This window comes from Lepidochelys kempii, chromosome 7 (genome assembly GCF_965140285.1).
Source record: "Lepidochelys kempii isolate rLepKem1 chromosome 7, rLepKem1.hap1, whole genome shotgun sequence".
Taxonomy (NCBI): Eukaryota; Metazoa; Chordata; order Testudines; family Cheloniidae; genus Lepidochelys; species Lepidochelys kempii.
Genome location: NC_136386.1, coordinates 14,335,821 through 14,359,856, shown reverse-complemented (window position 1 = coordinate 14,359,856; position 24,036 = coordinate 14,335,821). Strand labels below are relative to the sequence as shown.

General features: G+C 41.2%; 1 protein-coding gene across 9 annotated transcripts in view; it reads right to left on the bottom strand.

Annotated features, from left to right (window-relative positions):
• The window catches only part of LOC140914094 (contactin-4), a 664,334-nt gene that overhangs the window by 299,867 nt on the left and 340,431 nt on the right, over positions 1 to 24,036 (bottom strand). For all 9 annotated transcript variants that reach the window (XM_073351153.2, XM_073351159.1, XM_073351157.2 and 6 more), the window contains one exon: positions 14,191 to 14,331. In XM_073351153.2, coding sequence (XP_073207254.1) covers positions 14,191 to 14,245 — 55 coding nt within the window. In that variant the 5' untranslated portion in view covers positions 14,246 to 14,331. The remainder of the gene's footprint in view (positions 1 to 14,190; positions 14,332 to 24,036) is intronic.

The following is a 24,036-nucleotide window of genomic DNA, read 5'->3' as shown; positions in this document are numbered from 1 at the left end:
CACAATTCATGCCTAAACAGTATGTTCTTTCACGCACAAGCTGTTTATGGTTGAAAATGTCCTTGTCATAAGTAAGAGCATTGTGATTCCATTTGAACTTAGAAAAAAATGCGCTAAAGACCATTCACGAAGGGCACTTGGGTATAGAGAAATGCAAAAGAAAGGCACGGGAAGCACTCTATTAGCCAGGCATGAATGATGACATCACTGACATTGTAAATAGCTGTGCCACATGGGTAATGAGCTTGCAAAATGTGGCATAAAAATGATTAGGTGGCTGTTTAAAAATGCAACACGTGATAGAAGACCCTCCTCTTGCCTTGCTGAATCACAGAGCAGTACCATTACAATGCGGTAAGTCACCTGCAGAGCTTTTGCTAGGACATCAGATAAGAACTAAACTTCCTCATCTGAAGATGAAACAAGGTGCAGTTAAGGAACAGATGCACAATTGAGTGCACAAGGACGGGGAAAGACGTAAAGGTATTAAAAAGTTCCACTGTGGCAAAACCTCCATATGCCTGAGGTAACTACATCCTGGAGAAGCTGTTAAAATTTAGAATAATGGTTCTCAGGGAGATTAGGCTGAGGTGATTAAGTTGGTTGCTCCAAGATCATGTGAGATCAAAACAAAACAGGAATTTTTGTTGAGGTGGAACCGTAAGCATCTCTTACCAGTACCAGTGATAAGCATCCCCGATCAGCTACCTCCACACACAGTGCAGGACTTATCAGCAAAACCACCTACATATCAAACTGGGCACATCCCAGTAGTCACACCCAGACATACCAAAATGACACCGCCTCCGAGACGACTAAGGATGTGGACTTATCAGACACAAGATCATCAGATAACCAGGCCGATTACCCGTGAAACACACCGCCATAGCCACAGGAAACTGATGCTGTCCCAAGACTTCCAGTGGAGACGAGGACACATTGTGGCAGAACTGAAACCCAAAGAGACTAATAGAAAGCTGCTGAGCAGCAGGGAAATCACATCTCACCATTTTCTGAAGAACTGTAATATTATTTTGTTCATTTGGTGTTAATAAAAAGGGTATGCTGTGTATGCTAATGAACTCATGCATAAGCAGAGAAAGGGACACAAACCCAAGAAGTTGTAGTCAGACATCTTGCAGAAACTCAGGTCAATACAGAGACAGGACACAGTGCGGTGATAAGCAACAAAATCACCATTAACAATTATGTTTCAAATGTTAAATAAACACCCTTTGTACAAAATAGCATATGCTTCATAAAGTAGCAGAACAACATAGGCATGAGATACTGTAGGCCACATTTTCAAGAGCTCACATTTAGGCACCAGAAGAGGGATCTAGATTTCTGAAAGAGCTTTGCACTTAGAGTGCTGATCCGTTTTTAAAATCTGGCCCTAAGTGTCATAATAGGAACTGATGGGAGCTGAGCACTTTGGAAAATCTGTCCTCGCCCGCCCAAATGGTGCCGTACATTTGAAAAATCTGGTGATGAGGCTTTTTGAAAACCTGGCCATATGTGACTTATTGTGTGTAGGCCTCCGATTTTTTTTTCATGGTGGAGAATAATGGATATCTGCTCTCAAACTGCTATTAACCAGTGTGAAAGAATGCACATGTTATGATAAAATGAAAAGTTGTAGGCATTTTGGTTGCTTGTGTTTTGGGCACTGGCGGATTAGGGTTTTGTGGGACCCTGGGCCAGACCCTCCCACTGCTTCTGCCTGCAGTCCCTCCCCACTCCCTCCCCGGCACTCTGCCTGGGGGGAACAGGGTTGGAGCACAGGGGCTTGCCCCGCTCTGTCTGCCTGGTGCTCCTGCTGGGGGTGGGGGGAGTGGGGTCATGTCATGGGGGCACCCATTTTTCTGGGGTTCCCCAATTGGCTGGGGCCCTTGGACACAGTGGCTAATCTGCCACTGGTTTGGGGTGGGGTGGGATTGTTTTGTTCTGTTCCTGAGGATGGAGTTCTGAAGAGAGGTTAGATCTGGGAGTGAAGAGTCAGGATTCCTGGATTCAATTCCTGGCTCTGCCATTGAGGGTGAGTCTAGTGTAGGTGTGGTTGCAGCAGAGGTAGGCATATCTATATTAGCTTTAATCTAGCTAGCACAAATAATAATAATAGGGAAGATAAAGTAGATCAGGTTTCAGTGTGGGCTAGACCCCCAAGTACAAACCCACTGGGGACCCTGGGTACGTCTTCCCTACTATTGTTACCAGTGTTAGATAGATTAAAGCTATCATGGGTAAATCTACCCATGCTACAATCACACCTTCACTTTGCTGAGTGTGAATTGCTGTGTAATCAGGGGCAAAATACCAAATGTGCACACGTCTGCACACACCTTTTTGAAAATACAGGCCACACCTTATCCATCTGTATATGGGTAGTCTCCTTCTAGTACAACAGTTTTAGCAGGAGTGTTGTGAGGACACATTCATTTTATGTCTGAGAGATACCCGGAGATCTATGTATCAAAGTGTCCTCAGAGTTGGGAGATTGGTTATCTTCAGAAACCCAAGTTTACAGAAGACAATTTTACTAGATGTACAGGTAGAAGAAAGGAAATCACTACCTAAATTAGAATTGGAGGAACAGAACATTAGCTGGTGTCAATGAGCATAACTCCACTGACTTTACTACTGAGAATGCGACCCTGAAAATGGTCTGGAGTGCTGCAAAAATACTAGCTATGTTCTGGGTGACAGGCAAAGATTTTTAACTGAAAAAATTGAATAGCGCAACAGGATTTTTAATCTCAAGTATTGTATAAGAGTAAAGGTGCCACTTCATACCTTGAAAGAAAACACATGCATCAAGAGAAAGGAAAATGCACTGCAAGGAAAGTGTGCATAATGCTTCACACAAGCACAGTGTGAGAACACACAACACAACCCAGCAGACACCCACTAAAAACTGCCAAGGTGGAGTTAGGGTGTGACAGGAGGAAGAGGTTCTCATTTTGTAGTAAGAGTTCACTACAATTCTCTTATTTTGTTTTACGTTGGTATCATTTTCTCCTTCTCTGCAGTAGCCTTGTTTTAACTATGTATCCCCCTCATCTTCTCTAGCTTTCATAATTATTGCATCTATTCAATTTAATCCCTGCCCTCTACAATCTGTAGGGCAGGCAGGGACACTGCTCAGCCGGACAGTATTCCTTCCAGGGCTCTCATGTTGTACTAATGGGGAAGCAATTTGTGACACCCCTTTATGGGGTATAAAATACTCTCTTCCATGCATCTAACCAGCTCCACTCACCAGTGCATATAGGGGGCTGGATGCCATGGTTCTGCCTTCTGACCACACACTTTCTCAAGGACGGAGCAACTCTGGAACAACCCCTCTGCTCCTCAGCGCCAGGAGCTAGGATCTGGGAAGCTCTAACACGAGCTCAAAAGGGGTGGGGGCATCCTAACTCTCCTTTACTCCCCTATACGGCCACCTTCATGTTAGGCACAATTCTTAGCAGGGTTCCAACATAATTTCCCTATCCCTGCCATTCTCCCCGCAAGTTTCAGCTATTCTTTTCCTTTTATATATACAAACGATTCTGGGAGCTAGCAGCAGTGCTCAGCACCTATCAGGATCAGGCCCTATCATACAACAAACCAATGACAACAAACTCATCTTTATACATATCACTTCACTGATTATAAACCAAAGACTTACACAGACAATCCAATAGGTTTCATTACCAAGCTATTTTGTTGGAGAGTAAAAATAAAATTCTGCGTGCATTTTAATCAATAGAGCTAATATAAATCTCATGATGCGACACATCAAGTCTTTGTATTTTGGCCTGCACACTTTGAAGTCTGTTAAATGGCCACTTTAATTTTAAAACCGATCACTCAGAAATACTAAATGGATAAACTCTTTATAGCTTTTTCCCTATGACAAAACACACTTAGTAAAAACAAAAGCATTATCATAAAACTGATAGTTGTCACTTATGGATTCTTTTATTTGGGCATGAGTTTATGAGCTTTATTCTAAAAAAGGAAGGAAGACAAACAATTTTACTTGACAAGTTTTGCTTTGCAAAGAGCTCTGAGGAAATTTTATGAACAAGACTAGAAACCCAAATATCCCAGAAGAACTAGAGAGGGGGAAATTACAGGAGCAAACAAATTTTGTTTAGAAGTTATTGGTTTCCTTATTCTCTTTCTCCATGTGGTCTAACATCCTCACTGCCAAACACACAATGTCTGTGTATTTTATAAAATGGGGGGTGGAAGGGTGGGGAGGGAGCTCAATCGCAAAACTTTCAGGTGAATATGCTTGGTCACATGTAGAATACTCATATTTGCACACAAAAAAGGTCCTACTCCAAATGTATAAATAAAGACCTGACTTCCTTAAACAGGATATTAATAAGCAGCAACATGATAAAAGCATATAAATAATAACTAGTACAGAGGAAGTAGGTCATGAATTTCTGTTCTCTCTGGCTGCCCAATAACACAAGAGCACAGGGACATTCAATGAAATTAAGAAGTGGCAAGTCCAAAACTGATAGAAGAAAACACTTTTCACACCATGTGTAATTAGACTGTGGAACTCTTTGCTCCTGTAGGTTAATGATGACAAGAACTTAGCAATATTCAGGAAGGGATTGGACATTTATATGAACAACAAGAATATCCAGAGTTACAATTAATGGTAATAATTTAGAAATTGATATTAATCCTCATGCTTCAGAGTTTAAGGCAATCTGGAATTATTAGAGACCAGGATGAGACTTAATATGGGAGGCAGATTATCCCACACTTGCTTGTGGAGGGATTCTTGTACCTTCTTCTGAAGCATCTGGTACTGGCCACTGTCAGAGACAGGATAGAGAACAAGATGGACCTCATAGCTGATCTAGTATGGCAATGCCTATGGTTTTTTTGTGAAACAGAAAAGAAAAGAAAAGAAAAGAAAAGAAAAGAAAAGAAAAGAAAAGAAAAGAAAAGAAAAGAAAAGAAAAGTGCATGTACAAAATTGTACTGCAATTGGCAAGCATGTTTGCAAATACATTTCCCCTAGTTTCCCCTTTGCCGTAATCCATGATGATACTCTCCTGGAAAGGAAGACAGACTTAAAGCTTCTACTGTCTGTTGATTCGTTGGTGGCCTATGTTAAATGAACTGGTAGACAATGTCACACAATCCACCGCCTCAAGAAGCACCTTTGTTGAGAACTCGAGGTCAAGTATACATTACACACGGAGAAGAACTACCATCTGTAGTACTAGCCTCTTCTAGTCAGATTTTAGGCAGGTTGCGCCAGACCCTCAGATGGTGTAAATTGTCATTGCTCTATAGAAGATAGTGAATCTGTGCCTTTGCTTCTAGAGAAGGCAATCAAGCCATTTACACCACCTGAGGATACAGTCCATTACTGGGACAGGGGAGGGGAAGTTTGCCCTGTATTATTTCCTTTATGGATAAATTAGATGGCCTCCGTATTCAATGCTGTCAATCCAGCATCCTTCATGAGCACACAAATTCATCTCAAGGAAAAAAAAAAGTCTCTGGTGAAATCCCAGCCCCAATATAGTCAATGGGAGTTTTGCCTCACTCTACATGCTGCATGAGTCATAGCAACCACCTGAGAGGTAAATGACCTTTTAGGAAAGTCCCTTGCGGGTGGCAACCAAGAATTTTCAAAACATTAAATTATAGAAGCTAACAAAATAAATAAAACTGCATTACAAGGATTCAACTTTAGACAATATGCCACCCAGTAAGCAAAAGTACCATTCCTAGAAAAGCTGAGTGAATCAACTAAAGTAACACAGACCCCACCACTCCACGAGTAGAGCTATCAACTCTCATTCTCCTAACTCTTCATATTAATCTGAATACTAACGATCCAAATGATTGATGAACTTGATTTTATGTTTTATGCCCCCATGAATTGTGGGGCTTCACCTAAGGTCAGAAGGGCCTGGTACCATATGTAAAAATTAGTCTGATCATTTCACTCAAATCAGAACCTATCTGATGTAACTGGTTTTTTTTCTGTAAAGTTTAATCTTCATGCTCCCTTAAAATTATTACAGTGCTTTGCTCCTGAATCACAAGTTTATGCTTAGTTGGTTGTCTTGACATTCATTTCTTTTGTAGCAATGGGAGTGCTTTTCTGGTGTGTTAATTTATTTCTGGTGTTGGTATCATTTACATTGGAGTATTATACTTTAATCGGTGGCTTTGCATTTTGATTATTCATCTTGCTACCTCAGCTTTATAGGCTATGTCTGTGAGGTCTTGATGTATTTTGTTTATCATCACAACACTTCCCTAGATTCTCTTATGGTTCATATTAGTTGTTCTTTATTACTACTGTTTTGGTTGACTTGGGTTCAGTTTAGTCTCATGAGTGGAATTTATCATTTGTTTACGCTTTGATCATTTTAATTAAATTGCAGTGGGGTTTGGAAGATTTTGCTTTGTGGGCTGGTTTTAGTTCTTCAAGGTCACATGTCATCTGAATATCATCTCCAAGTAGAATGTGTCATTTTTATATGCAGGATTTACAGCCGTATATTACTACAAAGTTTCAGTCAACACACAATCAATTTTTTCCTCAGTTCATTCTTCGGCTTTAGTTTTGTGTATTAATGCTTAGAAAATTCTGGGGGATGTGCGGAAGATATTTTCTGCATGGAGAATTGCCATACGTGGCAGATATACTGGACCATATATGTTCCTGGTATCATCTCTTTGCCTTCACATGGCCCATTCTATACCATAGCTTCAGTTTCCCATCCCTATCCACATATATTTTATTCTGTGACATATGGCTATATCATACTTTCCAAGAAAGAGATTGCTGGATCTTTGCTAAAGCCTGATAAATGTTTTTTTATGGGCCATTCCCCCTTGGGTTACAATTATTAGCATAAGGATTGTTTGGCATTGTAGTATTAATATAATTATGAGGAGTGCAGTTCTGCAAAGTTGGCAATTCAAGGAAAGATTCTAGAAAATATAGCAGAGTCTTTAAGAATATTGGTGTGACAGAATACACCCTTGTATTCACATCCTACACACTATTAAAATAATCTTTGTACAAAATATGCCTTGTAAGGTCTCATTTGAAAACTCATAATTTCCTGGTCAGAACTGTCCTTGTAAAATATCTGTGGCAACATTATATGTGAAGTTTTAAGATTCTTTTGTATGGTTCCTAACCTCACAGCCCTGCCCAAACAGAAGTTGGCAACATGTCTCTCCTAAACAAAGGAATGTGTGGTTGCCTTAATTTGCATTTAAGCAATAAACAGAGTCATCCAGCAGGAAAGGAAAGCACAGGAAGTTCAAACAGGTGAAAAAACCAGCAGGGAATATCCTTCCACATAAACTGGTTCTCACTTGGAAATGTTTTTCAAGGGAGGGGGATAAAACGATAAAAAGAGGGACAGATACCCTAAGACACCTCTTTCTCTTTGTCTGGCTATCTCATTCACTATACCTGCAGAGACAAAGGAAGCAGGTGTTCAACTCTGGGGAAGGGATCCTGATATGAGAGGTTGGTCAGTAATTTGCTGCAGCATGAGGTAAGAAACTTTGCTTGAATCGAATATAGTTTATTAAGTTAGCCATTACTAAGCATCTTATCTTTAAAAAAAAGAAAAGGAGTACTTGTGGCACCTTAGAGACTAACCAATTTATTTGAGCATGAGCTTTCGTGAGCTACAGCTGTAGCTCATGCTCAAATAAATTGGTTAGTCTCTAAGGTGCCACAAGTACTCCTTTTCTTTGTGCGAATACAGACTAACACGGCTGTTACTCTGAAACCATCTTATCTTTATTTTTCTTGTAACCATTTCTGACTTTTATGCCTCATTATTTGTACTCGCTTAAAATCTCTGTGTGTAGTTAATAAATTCGTTTTGCTGTTTTATCTAATACAGTGTATTTAAACTGAGGTGTCTGAATAACTATTTGAAATAATAAACTGGCACATTATTCCCTGAAAGGAATAACGGACTTAAAATATTTGTGTTGTCCAGAAGAGGGCTGGGCAGAACATTACATACGTTTCTGGGGGAAATTCTGAGACTGGGGCGGGGATTGGGGGTCATCTGGCAGCATAACCAAGGCTGGTAAGAGCCAAGGTGTGGCTGGCTGGTTGCAGCACACACAGAGACCTAACTGGGAGTGATTTACATGCTGGGGGATGTTTGTGAGCAGTCCAGGCTGGAAGCTACAGCAGCAAAGCATTGTAAAGGGCACCCCAGGTTAGAGGTCACAATTGGCATTAGTTATGATGTCCAGGGAAAATGCCATCAGTGATCAAAAACAAGATCTTGGAATGATCAAAGTAAAAATGAACTTTGAAGACTGATCCAAGGTTATATTGTATATGTTCATGGTTCATATGTATATGAACAGGATATGCTGGGAGTTTTATTTCATTCTAGGTGGACCTTCAGCAGTGAAGGATATGAGGGAGACTAGATAGCTCAAGGAATTAATAGACTTTCACCTGTAGGTAACATTTAAATACAGTCCAGGATTGGTCTATATATAATTTATTTTTTTCCAACACTCCTCATTGCATCATTAGAGTTAATATTAAAGTAGACTGTGAGCCTCTTACACTGATGACTACTCACACAAATAGTCCCACTGACTTCAGTGACACTGCTCATGCGAGCAACTGCTTCCCAGTGTGAGAGAAGAGCTAAGAATTCTGACCTTTATAGCTCATAGTAATGACCAGAAAGGTAGGTAAGTAGCTGATTTCCTAACTGGATAGCTAAAATGACAATTGGCAATGCGTTAAAAAGGTGGTTTCTGGAAATTGGAATGAATTAATTACTTTTAAGAGATGTGAAAAGGCTTCAAAATTTAGCTCCAAAGTTGTATTCTGAACAGTAAGATTCAGGAGTGTTCAGATTTAGAGTTTGAGGTTGTATTAATCTCAGACTACTACAGTACTAAACCATAATTTTTATGAAAACTGAAAATTACCTCATTATATTCTTTTGATTTGATTGAACTTTTTTTTTTTTTTTGAAGGGATGGAGTCAACAAAGCTTTCTAGCTAACACCATGGGACTTTTAAAAAATACTTTCTTTTGAGCCCAACAAAACGATACACAATCTTTGAAAATTTAAAGTAATGCAAAAAGTCTGATTTGATTCATGGTGCTAATTCCATAGTGGGATTCCCTGACACCCCTCTTTCTTCCTATATGTCTTTCTATGCAGAGTCTTACAAGTTTTCACAGGTAAAAACAATGTTCTGAGATCACAAGGAGTTCCAGAAAAGGAGAGTAATGACGTTTGGTCCAGGCCACATTTGGAAGGTAAGTTTTCCTTCCCCCTCTGTAGTGCTGAAGAAGACTTATCCATAAAACCAAGAGACTAAATCCCATACAATCAATTAAAGGAATTAGGAACTGGGGAGCCTTGTTAGTTTCTAATTATGACATATTTTTGGGAAAATCTCAGTTTTACTGAGAGATACTTTGAAGGGAACCTGAATCATGTATACCTTTCCCTAGGAACAGGAGAGCACAGTACTTTTATATTTTAACTACTTTATTTTGGTGCCTAGACATGGTTGGTGCTCTAAAAATACATCAAATAAAATAAAGACTGCAAGCTTTTTGAGATAGGTGGTGGTTTTTTTAGCATATTTTATGTATTGTAATGTACATCATACAGTAAGGCAGCTGTAGAACTAGTAATTAACCACTGTCATACTAATTAACAATTTTTAATTAACCATGTCATATTTTACATTTTTGTCATATTTCCCCCCTTATGGGGATCATGGCGTCATGGCCTGAGCAAACCAGGCTGTGGCTATTCTCCGTTGCAGAATGGCCCACAGGGGGCCATTACAGCTGAGATTAAGCTAGAACAGTCCCAGGACAGTACAATTTTATTTATTTTTGATTTCACTCTAAGGGGAAATTCCACATCAAAGGATGTCCCTATCCAAAGCTTTGGCCATCTTTGGCAAACAATTAAAGACACAATAATGCAGGAGTTACAAATATTCTCTCAAAGCAGCAGCACCTCTCTCTCTTGCCATAAAACCAAGCCTCCTATATTCGTCACCTGAAATAAAACGTGCCCAAAACTTGAGATCACCCACTCCATTCCTGGGGTGAGTGCAACTTAACTGGAACACAGAATGTGACACCATGTCATTGGGAAATTCACTGCAAAGCACAGAAGAGGGAAAAACTGCTGCTGCAGAACAATCTGTGTTAAGGCCAGTTTTCATTTAAATTAGATCTTAAATGGGAAAAGTAGGAATGGAAAAAACATCAGGCCTAAAAACCCAAACACAGTCCTCTGAATTATTCTTTTACTGAATTTCTTTATATTTCACGGAGCAACAGATTCTTTATTTATGAGTTTTTGGGGTGGAAATGATAGCAAATAAACATGCATTCTTGTGGTTTGTGAGATTGAGTGAATTTATTATTATTATTATTTATAAACAACATAGATTGCATTTAGGGAGGAGGGAGGACAGAAATACCGACAACTCTGCAGTTCACTCACAGCAGTGCTGTAGCAGTTAAATTATACTAGATCTATACCTACGACACACTGTTAGAGTTAGAATTTCTAGTACCATGTATGGAATAGTATAACACTTTGTAACTAGTTTTCATCCTGCTCTGAAATTGTCATAGTACATTTAAGAAACTTGGGCCAAAATTTTCAAATGTGGGTACCTGAAGTTAGGTACCTAAATCAATATTTAGATTTAGACAAAGTGGCCTAATGTTCAGTGGTCCTGAGTATAAGAGAATAAACATATTTCCAACTGGCTTTTAGAGAATACTCAAAAGTAACACAGAAACATAAAAATATAAAAAGGGAGGAAAACACAAGTTAATGAAGAAAACACTTAAGAATTCTGAATATCAAGCAGTGAATAAATTAGAGCAATCAAGATGAACAACAAGATGACAAAAACATTAATTAAAACCTAACTACCCCCATTCAGAACAAAGCACGTGTTTAAGAATATTAATACTGTGTAATGAGAAACCTATCAATGAAGACTTAATGAGGGAGGAGGAAGATTCAAAATGACCTTACTGTATTTCTTTATCATTCATGAGCAATCCTTTGTTCTACCTCTAAATGTGTTTTTCATCACAATTTTGGGTCTGATTCTGATTTCACTCACACTGCTTTTAGTAGTATAATGCAAATTTAGCTATTCCTATTTTACATCTGTGTAAACAAGATCAGAATCAGATCCATTGTTTGCAAAGTAGTGGCTTGTTCGATTGAATTAAGAGTGCATGCTCGGCTGTATTGCCTTAGTGCTTTTGCTTCTCAGGCAAGTGACACATCTCTGGAGAGAGGGGGGTGGAAAAGCAGGCCTCCATTCTAGAAAAAAATATGGAATTATTTAGTAGGGCTTGTATTTTGCAAAAATACAGTGTACAAAGTGATTTTGGAGATTAATGTTTAAGAAATTGGATAGGTCCCAAGTGGATAATACCTAGGAGACTAGCTGTTTTAAAGGTGTGGAGGGGAGAATTAGGGATCATGGGATTTGGAGATTTTCCCACTGAAGGGGTTTAGGGTGTATAGCAGTCTTGCTGGGAAGAAGTCATATCCCAGAAACTCTCACTTAGTTGAGGCCTACACTCCCCAAAGCACTTATTTCCCAGTTACATATTGTTGAGCAGACAATCAAACTAGAAAACAGCACTGGGTCAGAAGGTCAGCTGAGAACAGACTGCACAGATGCAGGCAGGAAAAACATTGAAACAGGGCAGAGAAGGTTGGGAGACAGGGAAGGGAAATCAATTTATCCCTCTTTGCTGGGGAGGATTATAGTTCTAAATAGGTGGATGAATGAGACAAAGTCAGAATTTTAATTGCAGAAGTCATAACTAGAGAGATGTCTTTTTCCATAGACATTTTTGGCATTTGTGAGACACACTGGACTGGAAGTGGTGAACTTTCCATAAAGCACCATAAAACCATCTACTGTGGAAGCACAGACAATGCCCAGAATGAAGGAGATGCCCTCATACTATCAGAAAATATTTACAGCTCTTTGAAAATCTTTAGATGTGTCTCATCACGCATAATGAGCATTAAACTACAAGGGAAACATGACCCTACTATCATAATACAATCTAAGCCATTGGTGGGCAACCTGAGGCCCCTCAGGGTAATCCACTGGTGGGCCGCGAGACAGTTTGTTTACATTGACCATCCATAAGCAAGGCTGCCCGCAGCTCCCAGTGGCCGTACTTTGCTGTTCCCGGTCAATGGGAGCTGCAGGAAGTGGCAGGCCGTAGGGCCATACTGGCCATCGCTTCCTGCAGCTCCCATTAGCCGGGAACGACAAACCACGGCCACTGGTAGCTGTGGGCGGCTGTGCCTGTGGACGGTCAATGTAAACGAACTGTCTCAAGGCCCACCAGCGGATTACCATGACAGGCTGCAGGTTGCCCAGCACTGCTGTAGAGTGATTCTTGACCAAATGAAAAAAAGAGCAGAGGAAATCCTTTGAGTCATAAAATGGCTTTTGATCTGGATGTTCTATGACATACCAGATACTTGTTTTTCATCAAATGTTGGAGTTACACAGAGGTCAACGAATGCCTAAGTATTCAAGTCTTAACAGAGAAGCTCTGTGGCAAGTAATCAAGTGGTATGGTTTTAGCAGCAAGTTGATTTAAATATTGCAGAGTCTGTATAACATAGCTTGGCATACAGTATGAGTCAGCGGCAAGCTGACAGAGTGGTTTGAAGTGAAAACTGGAGTCAAACAGGGATGCATATAAAGTCCAATACTTTTACTGTACACTTAGAAAACATCTTGTTCAACTCCCTCAGCAAAACTCGTTGAGCCTGCAGTGGGGAAACTTATCAATCACTTTGACTTTGCAGAAGATATCATAGTTATTGTGTTTATAGAGGAATACAACCAAGAAGCAGCAAGTAACCTGTACAGAACAGCCATAGAATGGGGCTTAGAAATGAAGGAACAAAAGTCAAAACCGATGATAACATCAAGAAACAGGCTAAACTCGTCATTAAAATGGTGTAGACATTGAAAAAGTAGAGTTTCTGCTGGGCTTCATTGTACGACAACTGCTGTGAAGATGACATCAACAAGCAGGTAGCTATTACCAACACAATGTTCGCATGCCTGAATAAAAGTGTGTGGATCTTAAAACGAGTGTCCATACGAGCTACAACCTGACTACATACAACACTCGTTGTACCCACATTACTTTTTGTTTATGAAACATGGGTACTGAAAAAATACCTGGAGCAAAATTTGCAAACAATTGAGATGAAGTGCCTGTGCCATATCTTAAGTGTCACAAGGCCAGACAGACCAAGAAATGATGACATCTGTGGAAGACTAAAAGTGCAGTGCACGACTATAATCATCAAAAGGTGCCAACTACAACGGGTTGGCCATGTTGGTAAAACATCCCATTACCCACTGCCTAAAATTGTTCTTTCAGGACGAGTCAATGGAGAGAGAGAGGCTGAGAATGTCCAAGGAGACAGTGGTATAACATAAAACCATTCAGGCAACACCAAACAGGCTCAAATTATGCCTCAGAACAGATGTGGATGGAATCTGTTCATAACCTCTGGCCTACCCAACCTTGGTGTTGGAAAAACAAGATGATGACAATATAGGTGGGAGAGGATCTGGACTATGGTGAGCAGGGATCAAGCATTTGAAGAAGTGTTAGATTGCATTAAGGGAGGAGGGAGGACTGAAATACCGACAACTCTGCAGTTCACTCACAACAGTGCTGTAGCAGTTAAAAAGATGAGTACAGTGTTGCATCATATTATTCAAATTATTTGGATCATTCCTCTCAATATTGTTCTCAAAGGATTTAATGTTATACTATACCAGTGTTTAATTGAGCACTGAACTGCTTAGCATGGAACATGGGCAAAATGATAGCTTTCGTCAACAGCAACTCAATTAAAAATCGGTAGAACTGGTATCTGAAATAGCAGGGTCTAGCTTTGGAGATACTAATCAATATTAAAGGAGCAGGTTGAGAGCGTTGCTTTGGTCTGTTCAGCAGCCTTTGCTAATGCAGTTCACAGAGTGGAGTCTTACTTTGCTGGTTTATCATTGACATATAAAACTTGGTATACTTTTGAATTAGTGTGAAATACAGTGGCATTTTTAAATCAAAAAGTTTTAAAGTGACACTTTACCTGCAAGGCACAACATGAATGACTGCAGCACGAGCAGTTCCCATAGCAACCTCATTTTCAGTTTCCGAGGTCAAAGGAGGATCACGTCCAATAACTAGTGAATAAAATGCTGCTTCTTTTAAGTTTTACACAACCTTTAATCTGTGGGAGGGAAAAAAAGAGAGACACATTACAATGAGATTTAGGATTACAGCTCTTCATACTATGAGAGTATCTTTCCATGTGAGCTAAATGAAATTGAGACCTGGAGGGAAACAGAAATTGTTGTTTTATAAAGTCAGTCCAGGTGGGTTGGGGGTGGGGAGCAGGAATTAGAAATTATGGATCTGAAGAACAAAGAAGAGGATTTACAGAGTGTGTTTCCGTATTTGCAGAGGAGCACTATATCTGTGAGATGTGCGGTCTAAGTGATCTGAGCATAGGACTGGAAGGCAGACTCATGTGACATAATCTTGGTTCTGCATCCTCCTCTTTCTCTGTTACCTTGGGCAAGTCATTTGAACTTCTCTACCTCACTTTTCCCATCTGTAAACTCACCTGTTTGCCTCATGGGGGTGCTGTTATTAGTTAGTTAATTGTGTAAAACACTTTGAAGATGAAAGTATTACTATTATCCCTCTTTACTGTCTGACAACTTTAAAGTACTTCAGCAACTGAACTGAACGAAGCAAAATGTAGCTACCTCCAGAAATCATAAATATCACTCTGTACAAAGGAGACTGTCTCCAGAGGTAGTGAGGCCTTCTCTCTACCTATTGAGCCAGGACACTCCCTCTCCTCCTCATGACCCTGCAGTGACATGGTCAGCTTTGGACTAATTTCCATACTGTAACTTAGATTTTCTGCATGGCAGCATGTCGTGTTACCACTAGACCGGGGTGGACAAACTTTTTGGCCCGAGGGCCACATCTGGGTATGGAAATTGTATGGAGGGCCATGAATGCTAACAAAATTGGGGGTTGGGGTGCGGGAGGGGGTGAGGGCTCCGGCTCAGGGTGTGGGCTCTGGGGTGGGGCCAGAAATGAAGAGTTCAGGGTGCGGGAGAGGGCTCTGGGCTGGGGCAGGATGTTGGGGTGCAGGGGGGGTGAGGGCTCCAGCTGAGGGTATGGGCTCTGGGGTGGGGCCAGAAATGAGGAGTTCAGGATGCAGGAGAGGGCTCTGGGCTGGGGCAGGGTGTTGGGGTGCAGGGGGGTGAGGGCTCCAGCTGAGGGTATGGGCTCTGGGGTAGGGCTGGAGATGAGGGGTTGGGGGTGCAGGAGGGTGTTCTGGGCTGGGACCAAGAGGTTTCAAGGGCAGGAGGGGAATCAGGACTGGGGCAGGGGGTTAGGGCACAGGAGAGGGTCGAGGTGCAGGCTCCAGGCAGTTCTTTCTGCAAGCAGCTCCCAGAAGCAGCGGCATGTCCCCACTCCAGGTCCTATGCGGAGGCACAGCCAGGTGGCTCAGTGCACTGCCCCGTCTGTAGATGCTGCCCCTGCAGCTCCCATTGGCTGTGGTTCCAATGAGAACTGCAGGGGCGATGCTTGGGGTGGGGGCAGCATGCAGAGCCCCCTGGTTGCCCCTACATGTAGGAGGTGGAGGGAGACATGCCACTGTTTCTGGGAGCCATGCGGAGCCATGGTACACATGGAGTGGGGCAAGCCCCCAGCTGAAGCACCAGAGCGGGGCAAGCCCCGGATCCCACTCCCTGGTGGGAAATTGAGGGTTAGATTAAAACGTCTGAAGGGCCAGATATGGCCCCTGGGCCATAGTTTGCCCACCCCTGCACTAGACCATCAGGCCAGCCAAGGATTACAGTGCTGTAAAACATTTGAGAGTCACATCAATTTGTCTCAAGGCAATATATTTTCAGTAGAGCATGACTTTGTTCTTCCCGCCCCTTCTCTGGGAAGTTTTTCTGAAGCATCCGCACAATTACCGATCCTCAGATAAGGAACCTGAAACACACTGGAAACCTTCAATGGAATTATCATCTAAGCATTTCCAAATGAAACCTGATCTTTTCCTGGCACTCTAATTTCCATTACAAATTAGGAGGAGAAAATACCCCTTTTCTACAAAGGGCTCCTGTCCAGAAATAACCACAGGAGGCATTTAAATACTAAAAATACATACATAATTCCACCCAATCATACATTCTTATCATTTATTCATATCACTGATGTCTGGAAGTTAAGGGGCCTTCATGTTTACAAGACAAACTGCATGACTAATAGAAAGTGAAATGGTATCATTAGAGGTCTCTGGTTGCTTTTGTGAGTTAAAATTGATAAGATTCTTCTCATAAAGTCAGGTTCAATGTGCTGAGAAGACTAAGAACCCTTATCTTCTGATCTGAAGATGTAATTCGAAGAGGGTGAAGACTAACTGAATATATTCAGATATTCTGACATGCATGATGATTAGACTGGTTGTAGATAAGCAGGAAGGGCTGATCAATGAAACGAATAACATCTTAAGTGAATTATTAGGGCATTAATAATTAATTGTATTTAAAAAAATGTCGTGACTGACCTCTGAATTGATCTACAATGTTAAGCCGTTTCTCTCTTGCAGCAATTAATGAGGAAAAGTATCCAATTTCGTAATACAGATTTCATACTAGGTAAAAAAAAACTAGTTATGCTCTATGTGCCAAATTGTGCTCTCAGTTACAGTAACAGAAGTACAGGGTAACTCCACAGAACTCAAGACAGTTATTTTCAATTTACATCTGTGCAACTGAGAGTGTAATTTTGCCCTACGCTCAACATCATGTTGTGAATTTCTTCTTAGCATTCTGGCTTTCCAACAACGTATTCTCACCAATAAACAGAGATCCTTATGTATAAGGTATTATTTGTAAAACTTGTACTATACTGGGGCCGTTCAATGGTTTAGGATTATTCTTCTCACTTCATGGAATAAGCTGAGTGGAACTTGAGCAGAATAGTAATTTACATGTAGTATTTCCTTTGATACCTAATTAAGAACACAAGAGGTAGGATAACACTTATAATTAACTTAATATACTGCCAGAAAAAATATCTCCAATGCCCACAGACACATGCCACAAAAAAACACAGCTACTAGCATATAGAAAGACTAACTATGATGATCCCCAGGGGTACTGAGATTTGTGAGACACCTCACCAACACCTGGCTTTAGCATGAGGAAGTCTGGTCTGTGCCTGCTGTGGATCCTCTCCCTGAAACCACCAGCCCCTGGTGACATAAGCACCTCACTCTCTCAGCACAGGTAGCAATAGGCACACACCAACTCCAAAATCCTGGGGCTGTTCCCTGTAGCATCCCACCCCTTGTCCACTGAACACTCTCAGAATTTCCAGGCCCGCTGTTCCCAAAGGAACAGTACACACCAGCGTGTAAGATTTAACTCAGGATCATCACTTTGCTTAACTCCACACCACTTAGATATATTTACAGTGAAAACAAGAGTACATTCATTGTCAAAGAACAGAGATTCAAGTGAAAGTGAGTAAGAATATTGGAAACAAATGGTTACAGGCAAAACAAAATCACAACATGCTTTCTAGAGACTAAACTTAACCAATAAGTTATCCTCTCAGCTAGAGAAGCTTATCTCAGCCAAAGTTCTCTCCAGCCATTTGAACCAAGCCTGGTTGTAATCCCATTTCCATGCAGTAAACTCATTGTTTGTTTACTACCTTGGTGAAGGATGAAAAGGATGTCCCCCAAATACAGTAGAGCAACCCTTGATGAGCAGCTCAAGATACATCCTCCCCTTCACACTGCTTGCTTTCCTGTTCATAGAATCATAGACTTTAAGGTCAGACGGAACCATTATGATCGTCTAGTCCAGTGGTTCTCAAACTAGGGCCGCCGCTCCTTCAGGGAAAGCCCTGGCGGGCCGGGCTGGTTTGTTTACCTGCTGCATCCACAGGTTCGGCCGATCGTGGCTCCCACTGGCCGCAGTTCGCTGCTCCAGGCTAATGGGCCTGCGGGAAGCGGTGCGGGCCGAGGGATGTGCTGGCTGCCCTTCCTGCAGCCCCCATTGGCCTGGAGCGACGAACCGCAGCCAGTGGGAACTGCGATCAGCTGAACCTGCGGACATGGCGGGTAAACAAACCAGCCTGGCCCTCTAGGGGCTCTCTCTGAACAAATGGCAGCCCTAGTTTGAGAACCACTGGTCTAGTCTGACCTCCTGCACATCGCAGGCCACAAAATCTCACCCACCCACTCCTATGTCTGAGCTATTGAAGTCCTCAAATCATTGTCTAAAGACTTCACGGTGCAGAGAATTCTCCAGCAAGTGACCTGTGCCCCACACTGCAGAGAAAGGTGAAAACCCCCCAGGACCTCTGCCAATCTGCCCTGGAGGAAAATTCCTTCCTGACTCCAAATATGGCGGTCAGCTAAACTCTGAGCATGTGGGCAAGACTCACCAGCCAGATACCCAGGAAAGAATTCTCTGTAGTAACTCAGACCCCACCCCATCTAACATCCCAACACAGGCCATTGGGCATATTTACAGCTAATAGTCAAAGATCAATTAATTGCCAAAATTAGGCTATCCCATCATACCATCCTCTCCATAAACATATCAAGCTTAGTCTTGAAGCCAGATATGTCTTTTGCCCCCACTGCTCCCCTTGGAAGGCTGTTCCAGAACTTCACTCCTCTGATGGTGAGAAACCTTTGCTAATTTTCTTCTTCGAAATTCCCACAATCCTTCATTAACCTTCAGTTCAGACTGGTGAGAAGAGACTCCTGGTAAACTACACAATACTTAATTTACATGTAAAAAGCCCCCTAGATTAAAAATATATATATCTGACAGAAAACTTGTTCACCTTTGCTGGTGATCATTCCCTAGACACTGAGACTTTAGAACATAATTTTCACTGTATATACATAACTCCTTACACAACATCTGTACATGCATTTCGAAATGACAACAAGTGTGAGAGTGGCTTTTATTTGAGACCTCACACGACATTCTTTGGTGACCTAGAATGGACATACCAGACCCAGGAGATCCGTGTACCTTATACACCCACTTCCGTGCCCCATGCTAGTTGGTACAAAGTGGTTCCTGAATCACATTCACCAGTCACATTTTATTAGAAAGGTTAACAACAACAGTACCAATTTCAAGCCAAAAAACTCTCCAAGTGGTCTGCATACATCCCTGTGAGGTAAGGAAGTATTATAGCATCCATTTTACAGATGAAGAAATGAGAATAGATGCTAGAAGTGTCATCCAAAAAGCCTACTGAAGGATTTCCATTGATTTAATGGACTTTGGGGATCTGTTTGTAGGTAACTCGATCAAACTGATGACTAATCAAGTCACTGACAGAACTGGAACTATATGCCTGGAGATCTGGCTTGCTTTCTTCCCTATTTTTCCAGAGGCATCAGAAAGCAGCCAAATAGCACTCTGTCATTCATGTGGCTCATACTGCAATTTCTAACTCCTCCTCTTGAGGTGTTTATCTTTTGGTAGAAACCCCAGAATGTACCATGGCAGTCACAAGTACTGCCATCCTACTTCCAGAAATTGGGGTGCTCATACACAGGGGAGTAATTGGGACCTTTCATATTTGTGCTGTGTCTGGTCTTAATGGGATGAAGTATTAAGGTGGCTTCCAAGTATATATTATACCACAACATGCAGATATATCTCTGTTCACATTTTCAAAACTTGCATAGAAACTTTCAGTATACAGGAAAAAGAAAGAGAAAAGTAGATCATTGACTGACATGATGTTATAAATTTCTTCTAAACATTTAAGAAGGGCATTCAAGATGGCAGCTTCTTTCCCTTCCATAAAATCATTTTAACACCACAACTACCTGTCCTGGTTTTAGCTGAAAACAAAATAATGAGACAGATATTTATTAGTATTCAGCACAGTTATTTATCAAATACAATGGAAAATGTGAAAAACTCCCTAAAATTCTGCTTATTTCAACATTTTCAGTGTAATCAGAAGACTTCAAAGGGAGATCATCTGGTTTAAAGAAGAGGTATTTTGAAGTAATCTCTGATGATGGTAGACCAGGTGCCAGCTCTTGCCAAGGCTGTAGGCTTCAGCTGAGCTTGGACAAATTCATAGCTAGAAACCAGACCAGCTCATCTGCGTGTTCAAGATATGTATTACAAAGATGTATTTAATGTTTAGTGTAGTGTTTAAACTATAAAATACTTGTACGTTGCTGCTCTGAATTTGTGAGCCCAGGCAGACGGAGGAAGATTATCAATACTAAGTGGGGGGTAGTAACACATCACAATAAAAAGACTGGGTTAATGGCCTTCTCACAGGGGTGAAGGTGCTATGTGCAAGGAAGCTTGTCCCATCATTTTGAATTCTGGAAATAAAGATACCTGGCATGAAAATTCTTCATCTCTTTGTTGTTTGCTGCAGCTAGGAAACAGAAGCAGAGATCCCAAAGGTCAACCTAGGTTAACCCTAAAAGACATGGAGTGTTGACAGATTACTACATGTCTGTCACCTTTTGGAACCATATCTGCAACTGATTTGTTTATGTATGTTGTCTGTTTTAACCTGTAAATAACTCTTTCATTTGCTACAACCATTGTCTTTGGTGTGAGATCTGAGGTACAAATTGACCTGGGGTAAGTGACTGGGCTCTTGGGACTGGATACAACCTTAATCTTAGTTGATTGCCATACAGTAAAGATCAATAATCACTAGTTCAGCATACCTGGGTGGCATGACAAACTGGAATGCCCAAGGGGACTGTATGACTCTGTGGTAAGACTGTTAGAGTGCTTCAGAGTTCACATTTGTTACTGGGTTGGTGACATCTAATTATAGAATATACAAGCAGTGTGGTGTGTCTGCTCTGAGTTTGGCACTCAATGCCGTGAACCACTCCAGCCAGCATGACATAATCAAAGTTCAGAGTAGCAGCCATGTTAGTCTGTATTCGCAAAAAGAAAAGGAGTACTTGTGGCACCTTAGAGAATGGCATCCGATGAAGTGAGCTGTAGCTCATGAAAGCTTATGCTCAAATAAATTGGTTAGTCTCTAAGGTGCCACAAGTACTCCTTTTCTTTTTATAATCAAAGTTTCAGAGTAACAGCCGTGTTAGTTTCTTTTTATAATCAAAGTTGAAATTCTCATCATTTGTGACATTAAGGACCAGCCTACATATGGCACTTGTCTCCTTCAGGACTTCCTCGAACCTCAAAGAAAATTTTATGCATGTACAGGGGGGCGGGGGATACCTCAGGTTTAGCAATTACTTTAGAATACATTCCTTGAGGATGTGCTTGCAGATATTGAATTTCTATTGGACCAGTACCGTGTTTTGATGTCATTCCCAGAAATACCGTTGCTGAAAGCAATTATTTCCTGGAATGATATTACAGTTTTAGAAGCATTATCTTCCTGCTACTATATAACAGCTTTCCCAGAAGTCCCATTGCAAACAGGCACTTGGATTATTGGCATGCCAGCCCAACTTTGGCATTGCATGATAAAGTACCTATCCTGGTCCCTAAATGTGACATCTAATGGGCTATGGGAAAATCTTCCAATAGAAATAATGCAAGCCCCATCATGAGAGGAAGTAAAAAGTAAGTGGGGAGGGGAGGCATGAGCACACCATTAGAATTAATATTCATCGATCTTTACAATATGGTGGTATCTTAGATACTGCTTTATTTTCCTATACTTAGAATCGCAGATTCTTCTCCCATTTCACATATGAATGAGCCTGAGCCTGAAAACCTTTTCTCACATGTGTAGTTATTATTTATGCCAGTAGGCCCATTGCCAACAGCTGTGTTTGTGCTGAAAGTGTTGGTACATGTTTTATGACTACCACCTTAGAACAGGAAACAACCAAGCCTGGGCAACGAATTTGATAATTGAAAAGATCCTTCCCATCTCAAATTTCTGTTTTCTGGCTGAGTAAAAGCCTTTGGTATTACTTTTGCAAAGGAATGCAACAAACCTGAACACTCATAAAAGGAATTCTTATTCTTAAGAGGAAATATCAATGGAGTCAAAGTAGCGTGCAATTTTTTTAAAGATATAAAAATGAGAGCCTCATGATTTAAACTCTAATTATATCCCCTCTGAAACACCCCACCTCGAAACACTTGTGCAGATGCTTTTCTATCCTTACTTTTGGTAATGCCACCATCAGTAGCAATTTGTTTTGAAAGGCACCTTTTTCCTAATTGGATTTTGACAGAGAAAGTTGACTGTACAAGCTTTGAGCATAAGGTATTAGAAGAAACAGGATGTGCATAGTTGTTGAGGTATTTAGCAGTTGGTTTTCCAGAGATGCTGAGCACACATTGCTCTCATTAATTCCAACTGTAGTTGTGAGTGCTTAATGCTTCTGAAAACAAAACAAAACAGGACTTTAGCCTTCAGGGCACTTGGGCTGGTGAGTTCACATTGTATCGAAAAAGACCACCACAAGATGGAACTCCCTTTTTCCCTCCAGTGTAAAGGAAAGCATTGTAATCTTTGATGAAAATGTTAGTGCCCAGAGTCCAGCATACAGACCCTCCACTTTTGCAGACATTCAGAAATAAAATTTGCAAAACGCCTCAGGCTCTCAGCTGAAGTAGTAGTAGCAAGAAAGCTTTCTTAGCAATCTTCTCACGTTTGTTTTTCTTCTACCCATTGGTGTGCTACAGAGTGCCAATTCCTCTGAACTCCAAAATAAATCACTGGTAATGAAGCATGGTGCACATACAGACAGCAACAGGCATTTTTTAATCACCTAAACAAAAGAAGAGCTAAAAGTAAGCACAAAACACTCCAAAACCTAATATATGAGTTGTCAGATTTAAAGTGGCAAGTACGCTATGATTTTCACAGCTCTCACCTGAGTGCAGTTAGGAGCACAAAGACTGAATGTCATTGTCCATACTAGCTTTCAAGCCACATACCAGTAACCCCTTAAAGCCAGGAGTCTTTTTGGTCAGAAATACAGTCATTTTCAAACTCAGAAATTCAGGATGCAACATGCAACACAAGTCAAATACTGGGCCCCACCAAACAGGAATACAAAGGCTTGGTGCAGCAATGCTCTATTAGGAGTGAAGATTCCTCCCATACAAACTGAAGGGAAGAAAGAGACCCTCTCAATAGCGACTACTGCAGCCTCAGTGTTGCAGTGTTCCTGTGGACTGTTCACCACATACAGTAAGTGGCTAGCATCTGTGCAGTCACAGAGCAACCTGGTCTGGTCCCATTCTTCCTTCAAACATAATCACCCTACAAGTATGGAAAGGGTCCTGTAGAGCACAATCCCAAGGAGCACAGGGGTGTGAAGGCACCTTGTGCAGATTCTTGGCATGTCAACCCTTCTATCTTATAGAATTACATTGGTTATGCTGCCTTCACAGCCCTCCATGTCAAAAGGATGGAGCGTTTGGATTCAGTCCTTTGAGCATTATGTTGCAAGACATGTAAATAGTGCATTTCACCGTGATACTTACCAATGGCTTTTAAAAACGGTTTATGTTCCTTTTTATAATGCTGTACTAATAAATGAGAAAGTAGTTATTAAAATTTATACTTGCATCCAAGGAACTAAAGGTTCTTTGCAACGGTGATTTAATATTAGCATTTTAAAGGTAAGGAAACTGAGGCACAGAGAGTTTAACAGACTTGCCCAAGATCACACACCAAAGCAGCACCCAGGAAAGCTGGCTCCCAATCCCCTTCTCTAGCTGGTAGATCACAGTGCCTCCTTTGGTACTTTGCTCAGCCTTGTACAGTCTTTCTGTCTTTATAGGTGTTGGCTATATGCCTTTAGTGCAGAGGTGGGCAAACCATGGCCCACGGGACCCTCCTGCCCAGCCCCTGAGCTCCTGGCCCAGAAGGCTAGCCC